Raw genomic sequence first — 15,836 nt, 5'->3', positions numbered from 1 at the left:
GACACATTGCAAGACATACTGCAGATTATTCTCTAGTGTTCTGAATGCATCGGAGACGAAAATCAGGTAAAGAAAAGCAAAGAAAATACCATTTTCTCTGCACAGTTGTGTTTGAAAAAAAAAAAAAAAACGCTCTAAACTGCTGTCTAATCCCAAAAGAATCGACACCAACAAATTAAATAAAAAAAATCTGGCTATAACATACATTTACTTCTACTTTCTTAGTAGATTTGATTTATACCAAAACTGCAACTCAAGCTGCTCGCCGACTATGGCAACACAAGAATCATTTTCCTCAAGGCCATGGAGTGAACAGGTATCATAAGTGCACGGTAATCAATAAGAACGATACCAACTCAGGCTCTGATATGAAAAAGTTTGAGGCACTGAATGAAATGATTTACAATGCACTGATTGGTAATTCAGCTACAAAACCTGTTCAACTGAATACTTCATTGAAGGCCTCATTGGCAGGAGTTCACTGGAAATATTTAGGGGAAAACAGTGCCACTCGTTCTGCTGTATATTGTAAGTGCCATGCTTGAAAGTTTATTAATTTAGCTTTGAATCCTGTAGTAGGACATTCCCTTACATGCCACAATTGTGCTAAGAAATGAGGGATAAGGACCTGTCAGGCAATGAGAAACAAATTATAAGGCCAACATTTTTGTATGCAAAAAAATGCATTGAACACAACATGTTTACAACGAACATTACACTCTGAATTTCTGAATGCATTACAAATCACCAGCCCTTGTGTCCTCTAATGAAGTGGAGAGATCGCACAGCATGGTTTCTGCCATCTTTCTTGATTGCGTTTCAAACAAATAAGGCTGATTGTGCCGTTTTTCTCATTTCATGAGTTTAGGGTGCTATTGTGCGTGAGACACTTTTACCTTCTATTGATAAAAGCTACATTATTTGCTGCCAGATATATTAGATATTAATATGGGCATTGTGGACAGAAGTGCCGGAAGCCCATCTCGATCTATCCACCCTTGTCTTCCTTGGTTTTCTTTTAATGTGATGTGGGTGACTGCCCAATGAGTAGTGAAACTAATACGCTGTATATTCATTATAATAACCATAATGTATTCGCCTGTAATCCTGTCCTAATTAGCTACCGGCACTTTGATTATTTTGAGAGAGAAAAAAACACTGAAATTAAGGGAAATAATGAATATGGCATAAGAGGTGTAGTAATATATTAAATTTTTACGTTACGAAAAACAGCATTTTTCCACTGTCCAGATCTTTTCGAAAAGCCATGCTGATATATTTGTTCAAATATCTCCGAGTTGTTCATTTGACTGATCTTAATCGTTTTACATATTGTGAAGGCACTTTATAAACAAAAAATAATCATTTGAGACCATCAGAAATATTAAATCCATTTTCCCCTCTGTGCTACACTGTGATCCACACAGCAGATGCTTAGCGCACCCATTTTTCTATTTAGGTCATATCATCGACACATATGCCCTATACAGGCTGCTAACTCCAACAGTTGTGGTCGGAAAAGCCCCTTCAAGGAAGCAGAGCCTCGATATTAACAGCTGATTGGCTCTTAAGGAAGGACCGCTGCTCAGGAAATCTGAATCACTCCACTGCCCTGAGCTTTGTATGCTCATCTACTTCATCATCCTCTCCTTGTAAAGGTGTTTCTGGTCTGGCCAATGGTGCGTACAGTTGTGCTATTGATGGAGGTTGTGTACCACTTAGCGATGGTGGTTGATAAGGACTCTCGTAATCCTTTTCTTTGAGCTCAGGGACAGGAAAAGTGTCCTTAGTGTCTTGGTGCAACTCCTCTGTAATCTGAGACGGGCCTAATACACGGCCCTGAGGCACACCGTGGCCACTGATAGAGGCAACATCAGGAGAAGTGGATACAGGGTTTAGTGGTGCGGCAGATGTTTTATTGGAAAGTATGTTGGGCTCTAAATGCCCAATGGCACTGTCCATCTGGCATTGTTCCAGGCTTTGTGTGGACCCCGATCTGCCCTCGTTCATTTGGGGATACAGGTAAGTCCTCATCTGCCCTTTCCCTTTTACGTTTACAGTGCCACGATAGTCAAAGGTATAGTTCATTCTGCTGAGCACACAGTGGCTCTCTTCGCTAACCTGTATGCGGCACTCCACTCCTGTGCTGTCCATGCGGCTAGCGATGTTGACCGTGTCGCCCCATATGTCGTAAAGCAGCTTGGTAGTGCCAATGACGCCGGCAGTCAGGGGCCCGTGGTTGAAGCCAATTCGCAGCTTGAACTTGAAACCCAACATGTTCTTGTTAAAATCGTCCACCACACGCATCATTTCAAGAGCGAAGTCAAAGAGGGCACGCAGGTGAGCGTGCGGGTGCACCTGCTCCTGGCACTGCTGCGCATTTAATCCAGATGCTGCCATGTAGGTCGCACCAATGGTTTTAATCTTCTCTACATTGGAGAAAGCAGGCTTGCGCAAGAGTTCGTCAAAGTCCCCGATGAGTTCGTTAAGTACTCGGTAGCACTCTTTCCCTCCCTCGTAGCTCTCTTCGTAGAACTCGCTAAAGTTGACAATACTTGCGAAGATGACCCCGACAATGTCGTGATTTTTAGAGTAACTCTGGTTCACCTTCAGCTGCTCGGAAACATGCATGGGGATGATGTTACGCAGCAGCCAGTCCGCTTGATCTCGCATGGTCTGAATCTTGATGCGATGCTTGTCGGCTTCCACATTACCATGGTAATGTAGGCGGTAGCTGACCTCGAATTCCCGGTTGAGGAACCAAACCAGCAGCAGCAGAAGGAAGAAGGAGAGCACGGTCTCGAGGACGAGCAGGTCGAGAGCTGTGGGCGCAGAGTCCAACTCACCTGTGTGATCTACTTCGACACTCTGGTTACTCGTGTTCCTGGAGCCAAGGGAAAGAGATTTTAGGTTTGATTAAGTGGTGTATCGAGTTCTACAGAATAACAACACAAACAATAAACAGATGCTCAAAAAAGCCCTTTCATTTGTAAGATGTTTTAAATCTACTTTCAGGCATTGGCTGCTAGAGATTTTTAGTTTTTGTAGCCATGTCTTTATCATATGGCATTTTAAATGTTAACCTTTGGGAATGCATGTTGCTGAGATTAAAGGCTGGAATACATTACACAACCTTTTGCCCCAATTTGCAGTCTTGGGGTGAGTCAACGCTTGCCAAAAGTCAGAGCAAGTCTGCAGATTTTTAGCAGTCAAAGCTGAAAGATTCGACAGAAAACCATGTAGTGTATGATGGGCACAGACTCAATTTTCTTTTAGCTTCAGACTATTATGTGATTTCATGTAGTTGGAGGATATCAAACAGGTTTGATGTTTTGAGCCGATTTTAGAACGCATATCGTTTTCACTTGTCACGTCTTCTAGCAATGAGACATGTTTCGGAGTGAGTTTTTTTTGCATTTAGAATGACTTGATAGTCAAGTGTGTGATCCTCAGTCGTTAAGTGTATTATAGACCTTATTCAGAGCAGCACCATGACAGGTATGAAAGCAAGGCTGTGAGGGATAGATTTACTGTGTTTTAAGTGTAAAAAGCTGTATAAAGCTCCTATAACTAATAATTTTCCACATCTCATATTTTCTGGAGTTTTTGGTCTACTGAAATTTCTTGGAAAAATATTTTTGCAGGGTTTGTCACCAGAACAATCCAAAAACACATGAAATAACAGTACAACCCACTGAAGAGATGCATGTCTATCCCTCAAAGCCTCGCTTTCATTCCTGTTAAAAATGGACAAAGATGGCTCTACTGTGAATAAGGTCTATGATGCCCAGCTTTTCCTCTTCAACCATTCATAGAGTTGACAAGTGTATGATGCCTAATGTTTTAAAAACCTTTTTAAGATTTTAAAAAGTCGTGTGTAGTATATTTCAGCCTTGAGGCAAGTTCACACCAAGAACGATAACAATAAAGATGATTGTAACGATAACTATATTAGCACCCATGCATGATAACATTCTGTTTAATACAAGCCTTTTTCACAGGAAGATCCAGTTGTGACACTGATAAAAAAAATCAAAACATTTTCTTTTCAGAAAAAGATCAAAAACAAGAATTTAGAAAACTGGATGAATTTCCATTTCATGTCAACTTTAAGGTTAATGGGGCCTTTTTAGTTTGAGTTATATTAATAGATTCATGTGATTAAAATTACTTCCTGCAGATGTAGCGTTTCAGTATTTATTTTTGTACAGGTAAGTGCATCATATTTGAGTATTATATCAACACACATTCATAAAAAAAAAAAAAAAATCATGATCTTCCACAAATGTCAGCTCAAATCAGAGTCAGCACAAGGAAGCAGTTACAGAAACACTCACCAAAACGCTGGAACAGTGTCAGTGGCCCTGCAAAAAAGAAAACCGTTATCATAAATCAGATTTCTCTACAGCAACTGTACAATCTGACAGTCACCGTACATGTCCACCGGAGTTAAGCAGGCGTTTTCAATACACTCTCTATGGAAGCTGAATGGCAGAAGTGTGTGAAGAATTGAGGGATTGACTGCAGAGAATTGAGACCATCAAAAAGTTGAAAAAGGACTTATTCACTATGTATTGAAAGCAATCATAGACCATAGGGAAAACACCCATACCGTTGAACATTTTACAGACATACCCATGTTGTTTTGGGTGGTATTGGGAATATTTCTTCAGCATCAGTGGACATGTACTATCATGAACGGTATATGTTTGTGTTTTGTTGACTCTCATGACTATGTTCTAAACCTATAATAGTTTTTATGTACTTAATTCAAATACTAAGTTGATATTGGTAAAAAGTTGAAGTGGTAACAAAAGCGGAGGATGTCTGACCTGGGGCTGGTGGTGGCGCTGTAGAGCAGGATAAGTAAAGACAAACCAGCAACAGTGGCCAAAACAGAGCGCATCCAGAAACTGAGCTGGCAGAAGTTACAGTACTGGATAATAGCAATAATGAGAGCACAGCACAGGAACATGGTCACCTACACAACCAGAAAAGGAAAGAGCGCAAGTTTAAACAGTGAACCAATCACATACACACATATTTACAAACCAGGGCTGTGGGATCGTCTGTGTACTTGGACCTGTTATGAACTTGTCAGCATACAGTATGTTCCATTATAAAAGCCTCAATGCATTGCATACTAATACGGTCACGTTAAAGCTTGATCCTGTAGTAGAGTAACAGCGTTCTCAACATCCTCAAAGCTTCAAAACTCTTCCTCTAATTACCCAAGGGATACACTTTGATCAAACAGGCTTCAAGAAACTGGGGAAAACTAATGGTAATGTTTACTTTGATTTGCATACAGCTTTTTGAAGAATAAAACTCTGCAAGGGATCTAGGGATGTCAGAACTACCAATTAGATACTAAAATAATAAAAAAACAAAGTTTTCATGTAATCGCTAAGAAGCCCCTTATTTAATTCCAATGTTTGTTTTAATGTTAACACTTTACAATAAGGTCTCATTTGTTAATATTAGTTAAAATATTAAATAACATGAACTAACCATGAGCAATATATTTGTTACAGTATTTATTAATCTTTGTTAATGTTAGTTAATAAAAATACAGATGTTCATTGTTTGTTCATGGGACTTCACAGTGCATTAACTCATTTTAACAAACTAATTTACATTTTAATAGTGTATTAGTAAATGATGAAATTAACATAACTAAGATTAATACATTCTGTAGAAGTATTGTTTATTGTTAGTTTACTATAGTTAACTAATGAAACCTTATTGTAAAGTGTTACCGTTTAATGTTATTTAACATTTAATACATTTAATAATATTCTAAATCTATTAAGTTATGAGTTTGATAAAAAAAGGCGATTTACATTTACATTAATTGCATTATGCTAGAGAACTTTAACTTCAAGTTGAGATTTGAGAAAGCAGTTTATATTCCATTGTTTTAATTTGTTAACCCTTTAAGACCGCCGGCGCTCCCGTTTGCGTGTGTCTGTTTAAAAGCCTATAGAAACTGAAACCAAATTGCTAGCTCAATCATTCTTTTTGCATACAAAACCAGAGATGTAACATGTTCAGATCAAGCCTCCAACATGCCCATGTTGCGTTGTTTTCACCCTCTAATCAGTCTGTACAAACTGCGTAATATGCGTTTACAAAAAAACAACACAAAAATGCATTGCACGTCTTTGCACACATGTTCTGTAGATCTGCGATTGATAGTTACGTCTTCCGATGGCTCATTGACGTATCACGTTCTGTGCACTATGACCCCCCCCGGGTGTGTCGCATATTGTGACGTCACAAGCTGCGTCATTTGACCATGCGTTTGACTCGCGTGATTTTTTTTCCCCAAACCACTTCAGCGGAAATCCCGCCCTGCAGCCGATTCTAAAGTTTTCATTGCTCATGTCAATCACTGTACAGATTGCCTACACCAAACACTGATCCCTAAACCTACCCGTCACTGTAACCTAAACCAATGAAATCGGCTGCAGGGCGGGATTTCCGCTAAAGTGGTTTGGGGGGGGGGGGAAATCACACGTTTGACTCCCATTTGCTATATGTTCCTTCTTATCGTTATTGTCTTTTTACCATTGCTTTATTTAATCATTTCTTTCTCCTTTAGACACTCACAAATACAAGCACATTCACACACACACACACACACACACACACACACACACACACACACACACACACACACACGCAACGTTATGTCTAAACGAAAGTACACGGACGCGGAGGTGTTGGAAATACATATTGCGTCCGATGACGATGAACTATACGTCTGCTCATCTATTTATTTTATATTTTAACCAATTCAATGTTCAATCAATATTCAAAAGCAAAATGTTATCTGTTTGACCACAAATGTAATTGAATATTTTACATGGCATTTCCCCTCCCTTTTTTTGAATGAGTGTAAAAATGAGTATCTTCAAAACTAATTTATGTAAACAGTTCAAATCAATTCTGTGTAGTTTTAAATTGTTTTATGCACGTTTTTCACATTGACAAGTTTGAGGTTGACATTTATCCATTTTTTGTATTGAATAAAATATGTAAAAAATAAATAATTAAAATTGTTTTTCTTTTTGTTTATTGCACTTTTGAGATATTTATCTAGTTACTATTGATTTTTTTACAAACATAGCCTTCAAATTGGGAGAGTAAGGATTATTTTGATGTATGGCATATGAAAATGCTCAAAAGAATGACAGCACAGCATGTAAAAATACAAAGATATACTCTGGTGGAATTGTTCTATGGCAGGTCATAAAGGGTTAAATGATTTCATTCACTTCTGATGTTTTGTGACTTCTGAGTCTGTAAGATTTTTAATATTTTTGAAAGAAGTCTCTTATGCTCTGCATTTATATGATCAAAAATACAGTGAAAATGATGAAATATTATTACTATTTAAAACAACTGTTTTCTATGTGAATATATTTTAAAATGTAATTTATTCCTGTGATGCAAAGCTGAATTTTCAGCATCATTACTCCAGTCTTCAGTGTCACATGATCCTTCAGAAATCATTCTAATATGATGATTTGCTGCTCAAGAAACATTTCTGATTATTATCAATGTTGAAATGTAATAAAAAATGTGATAGTTTTTTTCCAGGATAAATAGAAAGTTGAAAAGAACAGCATTTATTACAAATATAAAACGGATTAGGAGGGATGTTGAGGACGTCACCTGGATGGGCAGCTCCAGACTGCAAGCCCAAGTCAGGTGGGAGAAGACAGACACGGCAGGAAGTGAAACGAGCACAGCCCCGATCACATGACGTGGGATCCAGCCAGAGACCAGCTTCAACAGAGACCGGGTACAGTTCTGCACATCATCCAGGCAAAAGATCATACTGCCAGACAGGGTTAGAAAAGTTACACTGATATTAAAATTATGACCGATAAAGTGTGCATTGTTTTCAATTTATGTTTGATAACCGAAAAAAAAGACCAATATTGCAGTTCCACATCATTTTGTCTAAATAAATTCAAAATGATACACTAAAAACTAAAACCGTTTCAAATGCTTCAAATGAATTTAGGCATCACAACATTATAATGTCCAGTATGAAAAATGGATACTGATTTTGAGATTCGCTGAAGATTACATTTCACTTAAATTATTTTACACATGATGGAGCAACACATATGACATGTGGACAAAATATTTCTATATATTTAGGCCACGAATAAGCATTTGTTCCCCTTTTAAAAAAAAAAAATCATGGCCACATTGTAATAATTCATTCCCTTGTTTTGATTAAATCATAACTAGGGAAAGAGTTAGTACAAAGTGGCCCCAATTTAGTCAAACGAGGGAATGAGTTCTTAATTCGTGGCTACAATATATATTTTTCCTGCAAATAATAAACACTAATGATGTATTTATAAATTATTTAAATGATCAGTTTAATTATAATAAATTATAACTTAAAGTTGAAGTTAATTTTTAAAAACAAATAATTTAAGTGAGCGTGAAATGACAGTAAAGGAAATTTAATTGTAAAAACAAGGGAAATTAGCATTAATTAAAATCAACCAATAACCATTTGTATGATGAGTAAACAAACATACAGGTCCTTCTAAAAAAATTAGCATATTGTGATAAAGTTCATTATTTTCCATAATGTAATGATAAAAATGAAACTTTCATATATTTTAGATTCATTGCACACCAACTGAAATATTTCAGGTCTTTTATTGTTTTAATACTGATGATTTTGGCATACAGCTCATGAAAACCCAAAATTCCTATCTCAAAAAATTAGCATATCATGAAAAGGGTCTCTAAACGAGCTATTAACCTAATCATCTGAATCAACTTATTAACTCTAAACACCTGCAAAAGATTCCTGAGGCTATTATAACACCCAGCCTGTTTCATTACTCAAAACCGCAATCATGGGTAAGACTGCCGACCTGACTGCTGTCCAGAAGGCCATCATTGACACCCTCAAGCAAGAGGGTAAGACAGAAAGAAATTTCTGAACAAATAGGCCGTTCCCAGAGTGCTGTTTCAAGGCACCTCAGTGGGAAGTCTGTGGGAAGGAAAAAGTGTGGCAAAAAACGCTGCACAACGAGAAGAGGTGACCGGACCCTGAGGAAGATTGTGGAGAAGGACCGATTAATAGCTTGTTTAGAGAACCTTTTCATGATATGCTAATTTTTTGAGATAGGAATTTTGGGTTTTCATGAGCTGCATGCCAAAATCATCAGTATTAAAACAATAAAACACCTGAAATATTTCAGTTGGTGTGCAATAAATCTAAAATATATAAAAGTTTAATTTTTATCATTACATTATGGAAAATAATGAACTTTATCACAATATGCTAATTTTTTGAGAAGGACCTGTATGTGTTGTCATATGATTTCTGTATGATTGTTTTCATAATCTGTATGGGCTGTACATCAAACTCTCCATAATTTGACCCCTTTAAAATGTTTTCTATGTGTTGTTTTACAATTCAGTCCAACTTACCGAACGGACAAAATGAGAGAAACCAGTTCCAACAGAGCGGCAGTGATTGCCAGTCCGAGCGTGGTTGCCAGGGGTGTCTTCATGAAAACAAGGGGATACAGGAAGCAGGCGATGGTGAGGGCGAGAAAAACGGCACAAGACAGCAAAACATCAAGCAGAGAGCTGAAGACTGGACTCGCAAACGTCTGCACCGGCACGTGATTCACCACCTGGTGGAAACGCAGAGCAGAAGACATTCATATTTGGACACTGATTTGATGAGATTGCAGTACTCTGTATAACCAGAAGAGGTCTATGCATGACTGTTTTAAGATCTACATGTTTCTTTGGGTAGGAGAGTGTGTACCACTGTTTTATTATACCATCATTGAGATACTATTATAACTTTTATTAATATTTGAACAGACCCCTGGTTGAGGTAGTTAGTTAGTAGTGCGTTTAAACTCACGGTTATGGTAAGGGGCGTGACATTTCTCAAACGCGCCTGAACCGGTCAACCAATCCCAACACACGGTGCATCTGACCAATCAGGACACATTGTGCTTTTCGGAAGGAGGGGCGGAACTAAACTGAGGTGTGTTGCCAGGACAACAATGGAACTCGCTGGACCATATTATGAATGCATTGTTGGAGAAACTAACCAACTAGTCACGACGGTTTCCTAAAACTGTAGTAACATGGTCGCACCTGTCATTTGAACCACAAATCACACGCAGGTCGAGGAGCAATAACTTCAATAACTCTCTGCCTGTCAACATATGTATTTCTATACCTCCGCGCACCTGCTCGCGCAGACATCACTCGTCATCAGTGTGTTTCATGCTATGCAGAGTAAGACAGACGTCAGTCACCGAGACCCGCAACCAAAACAGCAGCCGCCTTTCACAGTTCCTCCTGAACCAAAACAACCAGCTTATGCTGCGTTCACAACATAACTACCGTAATTTGAAGGAGATGGAAACCCGTGACGTTATATTCGGAGCAGTTTGTGACAAGAATTTATGCGTTTCAATGGCAACACTATCAACGGTGAAATGAAACTGCAGCAGTCAGGTGGTACAGGTCAGAGCTCTTCAAGTTGTTTATGTTCATTATTATTGTAATGTAGTGATGTAGTACTCGAGTCCGGTCTCGAGACCGATTTCTGCTTTCTCGGACTCGTCTCGGACTTGTTCCTTCAAAGACTCGGTCTTGACTCGGACTCGGCATAGGCGGTCTCGTCCCCATCACTAGTTAAGACTGCTCCTCTAAACAATTCCCAATCTAGCTTAGTCTGTAGGCCTAACTGTTAAATAACTGGGGTGATATTAAATCATGAATATCAAAACTGACGTCGAGACAAAATCTCGACTCGGACTTGCTTCCTCAAAGACTCGGTCTTGACTCGGACTCGACTGTATTTGAAAAACAACGGACTCGTTCTCGACTCAGACTCGACCCTTCAAAGACTCGGTCTTGACTCGGACTCGACTGTATTTGAAAACCAATGGACTCGGTCTCGACTCGGACTCGACCCTTCAAAGACTCGGTCTTGACTCGGACTCGGCATAGGCGGTCTCGTCCCCATCACTATTGTAATGTTATGTGCTTTGAGACATTAGGTATTTTAAGAAGGCTTGTCTTTGGAGACGCTCTGAAGGGAGGGGGGCATTTTAATGCTTTCAAAGCTAACTTGCTATTGCTAGCTGCTCTGAAAATTGCCTTTAAGTCCACATGTCATTTTAACAAGAAGCTTCTAATCACAGCTTGACGACGCAAGTTTGCGATGCTGTTTGAGAATGTTCGTTGGAACAATGGTTTCAGGAAAGGCCTATGTTGGTAACAACGGAACTTGTGACCATAGTTGGCTAACGATGCTTTTGGGAAACACAGCCCGGAGCGTTACTGACAGACTGGGAAGAGAGGTGCTGCAACAATGCAAAATATGTGAAAATAATGTTTTGTGTGTATAATGTTATTATGTTAATAATGTTAACGTGAAAACCTATACTAGCAGACCCCAAAAACAAGACTTTGTAAAAGGGCATAATAGGTTCTCTTCAATCTATTTTATTTGAGGTTTTTTATGGTTTTAGTTAACTATAATAACCCTGGCGCGTACCTCCTCATGGTAGCTGGTGCGGTACGCTGACTCCAGGGGTTTTTCCAAGAAGTTCAAACTCAGCTTGTTGATGGGTGGCTTGAAGAAGTAATCCTTCATCAGACTAACACAAACATAATATGGAGAGAACAAGAACGAACGGAAATTAAACACTGAATTACAAAGGTACGATTCAAACAAATCTTCTCTCGCTCACCTGTCTTCCTTTATCACTTCCACAAACTGTGCGTCACTTTTCTCCCGAAAGTTTTTGGAGCGCAGCGGGAGGATCGCTGAGTGGTCCTTGCTGCCGCCTCCTTCTGCGGTCAGACTTCCAGCCCAGCTCCTGTCCTTCTCCTGCAGTTTGTCACACAGAGACGACTGGCTGACTCCCACACGCTCCTCGCACAGAGGACTCAACAGCCCGTTCAGGGTTTTAGGGCTACGGCCTGCAGGAAACTGTGCCAAAGAAACAGAACTTAAGAGTCGTTCTTTGGGAATCAGACTACAGTGGACCGGTTCTAAAAGATTCATTCGTTCAGGAATTTGACTACACTGGTCATAAGGTAGGTTCATCAAAATGAACCAGTTCAAAAGAGCCATTCATCGGGAATCAGTTCTACAGCAGATCACTAAAAAGAATCGGTTCAAAAGTGCCATTCATCCAAGAATTTGGACTGGATTGATGTTCAGAAATCAGTCCTAGTGCAGATCAATAAAAAGAACTTGCTCAAATGAGACATACGACCACTGATTCATTAAGAACCAGTTTGAAAGATTCATTTGTTCAGCAGTTGGACTGCACTGGCCATGCTGTAAGTTTAAGGTTGATTCCTCAAAAAAAAAAAAAAAATTTTTTTTTTAAAAGAGCCATTTGTCCAGGAATTGGTTCTAATACAGATCCCTAAAAAGAAGCAGCTCAAAATATTAACTAAAAGGAACCAGTTCGAAAGATTAATTTGTTAGGGTATTGGGCGGCAATGGTCGGGCTTCAAAAAAGCCAGTCATCAAGGAATTGGTTCTAATGCAGGTCAATAAAAAGAACCAGTTCAAAAGAGTCATACATTTGGGAAACGGACTACATTGGCCACATTTGTATGTTTTTGATTCACTAAAAAGTACCAGTCTGAAAGATTAATTTGTTCAGGAATCAGACTGCACTAGTCGAGCTGTAGATTTTTGACTGATCAAAAAGAAGAACCATTTGTCCAGGAATCAATTCTAATGTTGACTAAATGATTGAACTTTAGTAGTGTGTATGGAAAAGAGCAGCGCTTTTGCCACGTCATGTAAAAATGACGCCTTAAGACTCCTTAAGTTTATTTGGGACTAAAAGGTACATAAAACCTCTCAGCTTAGGTGTTATACTCCTAATTATATCAACTAAGATTGCACATTATATTGATTTACTCCGAACCAGCGAAGACTGGCATTTCTGCTTATGAACACCTGCTGAAATTGAGTACATTGGGTTCTTGCAACAAGGTGTGTTCTTCCATTGTGCAATTTACTGAGGTTTTGTTTATTGGTGTACCTACCTGTTAGTTTAGTTTCGTTACATACCTTGCTGCTGTTGGCTCTATGTTCATCCTGGCAGCCATTTCGAGTTGCCTCATCTGCTAGCGGATTGTCAACAGCATCTACAGAGATGCTACACACAGGCTGTGGAGGGTAAGAGACAAACAACAAAAAGAAAAACGAGGGTGAGTAAATAATGACAGATTTATTAGAACTATTCATTTAATATCATTTGTGTAATTAAAACAGCATTTCTGTGCGTGTTGAGGGACGTACCTTGCCCTGTGAGAGAGGTTCTGTGAGGGCGCTGTGTGAGAGATCTGGAGTGTGCGTGTTTGAGGATGGACTTAACATTTCGCCATAGTCCCGGCCCAAACTGAGCTGGAAACAGGCACACTGAGAGCCCATCTTCCGGCCCGAGATCAAATACGTCTTTAAACCTACAAACAAAAGAAAAATGCATTGAAATCCCTCATGTCAATTTCCTTTACATATTTCCCAGCAGTCCTTAGAAAGTTTTTCACAAATCTAGAAGCAGATTTGTTATTCCTTACAATCTCACATGATGTCATTACGATATTTAACTAACTACTGAATTGGTTCATGTAAAGCATCTAGCTTTAGGCTACACGACGAGTAATGATTTATTACTGTAAAATGAACTGTAATTAGATCATATTTCAGCAAATCTACTTTTCCTATGAGGGCAAACAAGGTCTGATCCCCAGCGGCTGATACTACGCAGACACACATCAAGAGCTTGAAAGCACCTGAGCACGTTTGTTTCAGCACTGGTGTTTACATTAAACACCACTAAGCACGAGGATGAGCGCTTCTGTTGTACCAACACTCACACACACTTCAGTGTCCGGAGGAGAAGCTCTGTTGCACCAATACAGGCAAAAGCAAACAGAACGAGATTACAGCAGGGCAGTATCAGCCTGTTCAAACAGAAGGCTTACAAGCTAACCGTGTTACACTCATGTATAATCTCCTAAAACACACACAGGCTAAGTGTCAGCGCTAACACTGCTGCAGGGAAATGTCTGTGCATATTTGTACGTAAACTACATTGTATAGCCACCAGGGACATTTTCTCAAAACGTCAGCCGAGCACCTCGAGCAGATTCTGTGAGACATGAAAGACACGTCTGAGAATAAACAGGTCTGTACTCTCTAACATAACTTACCCGAGCGTCCAGACTAACAACCCATCATAAAGATCAGCTCTTCTGTTTCTCATACACATCAACACAGTAGCATGCAATACTCTACAGGATTATGTGATAGGTCTAATTTTCTATTTTATTTCAATGTTGGCTTGGTTTCATAAAAAACTATATTAAAGGGGTGGTTCAGGATTTTGGACATCGGGCCTCATTTCCAAGTTAGCCTTAGTGTTATTTATCAGTGGAGACAGTTTACAAAAATTTTCATCCAGTCTTTCCAGTTGCATAGTTCGCCGGTGCTGGGCTAGCGCGAGTCAACGGTAACTGCTAGCCTGCCATTAAAAACAGTTTTACCCACTCCACAGTACACCAAAAGCAAATAAATTATAACGCCAGACTATCGATGTAAATGTCTGTTGAGAGAATAATGTTAAAAATCCAACTACTCTTGTATCTCAATGATCGCAATACATTTACAGGAACTAGTTTCTCAGCAGCGGCGGAATTTTACTTTGCTCCGGTTAGTAGTACTGCGCCGAAAAGTAAACACAGAACCGAAGTGCACTACAGTCGGGACTACCTGCACTACCTCTCTCTACCTCTCTCTCTCACTACCTCTCTCGGTTGCCTAGGTAACTACATATCACTCCGCCGCTGCTGTAGACTGTGCTAATAAATACAGGGAACGAAGTATAACTATTGCAATGCAATGAACGGGTAGTTTGATTTCTAACATTATTCTCTCAACAGACATGTACATCGATAGCCTGGTGTTATAATTTATTTGCTGTTGGTGTACTGTGGAGTGGGTAAAACTGTTTTTAATGGCAGGCTAGCAGTTACCGTTGACTCGCGCTAGCCTAGCACCGGCGAACTATGGAACTGGAAAGACTGGATGAAAATTTTTGTAAACTGTCTCCACTGATAAATAACACTAAGGCTAACTTGGAAATGAGGCCCAATGTCCAAAATCCTGAACCACCCCTTTAATGCTGACAGTTCATGACAAAGGAGTTAGTGGTATAAAAATCAGGGTTTTGATACTGTATTGAAAATATTTTGGAAGCTACTAGGGGTGTAACGACACCCTCATGTCACGATTCGATATCACGATACTGAACTCAGCATACAATATTATTGCGATACTCCAAGACATAGCCTATTGTAAAAGGTTAGCAAAAAAAATTTACTGTTGATTAAAATGTTGAATATGGTATTACATCGGGGGTGTAAATGAATGAATTCGGACCTGGTGCTGTTAGCCCAATGCACAGGACAATGGTGACATCAGAATAAGAATATTAATGATTCTGAAGCTGAAAATACAGAATTAATTTAGCCGAATATGCTTGCACTGTCACGGACTAGATATATTTAAAATAATTTAGGCCACCTTTTACAGGTAACAAAAGACATTTGGCATTATCAGGACCCACAAATATTCCCCCAATACATTATTATACATTATATTCAACATTATATATAGCAGTTTAATGTAGTGCTCACACTTAAACTCTGTAAACTAGGGGTTTTTTTCCCTCACACAGTAATTTTTATTTTAGGTGAACTACACACGATATTGTTGCAGTTTTGTA

General features: G+C 39.1%; 1 protein-coding gene across 1 annotated transcript in view; it reads right to left on the bottom strand.

Moving 5' to 3' along the window:
• Positions 1 to 695: 695 nt before the first annotated feature.
• Positions 696 to 15,836, bottom strand: part of adcy9 (adenylate cyclase 9) — a 37,660-nt gene continuing 22,519 nt past the window's right edge. The window contains exons 2-10 of the mRNA XM_056269769.1: positions 13,349 to 13,512; positions 13,118 to 13,216; positions 11,772 to 12,013; positions 11,576 to 11,678; positions 9,475 to 9,683; positions 7,681 to 7,846; positions 4,833 to 4,981; positions 4,338 to 4,364; positions 696 to 2,884 (exon numbers count right to left, since the gene is read on the bottom strand). Coding sequence (XP_056125744.1) covers positions 1,600 to 2,884; positions 4,338 to 4,364; positions 4,833 to 4,981; positions 7,681 to 7,846; positions 9,475 to 9,683; positions 11,576 to 11,678; positions 11,772 to 12,013; positions 13,118 to 13,216; positions 13,349 to 13,512 — 2,444 coding nt within the window. The 3' untranslated portion in view covers positions 696 to 1,599. The remainder of the gene's footprint in view (positions 2,885 to 4,337; positions 4,365 to 4,832; positions 4,982 to 7,680; positions 7,847 to 9,474; positions 9,684 to 11,575; positions 11,679 to 11,771; positions 12,014 to 13,117; positions 13,217 to 13,348; positions 13,513 to 15,836) is intronic.

The sequence above is a fragment of the Rhinichthys klamathensis genome, unplaced genomic scaffold (genome assembly GCF_029890125.1).
Source record: "Rhinichthys klamathensis goyatoka isolate OS25496 unplaced genomic scaffold, OSU_Roscu_1.1 h1tg000289l_1, whole genome shotgun sequence".
Taxonomy (NCBI): Eukaryota; Metazoa; Chordata; class Actinopteri; order Cypriniformes; family Leuciscidae; genus Rhinichthys; species Rhinichthys klamathensis.
Note: the sequence above shows the minus strand (reverse complement) of the source record. Positions and strands in the feature narration are given on the sequence as shown.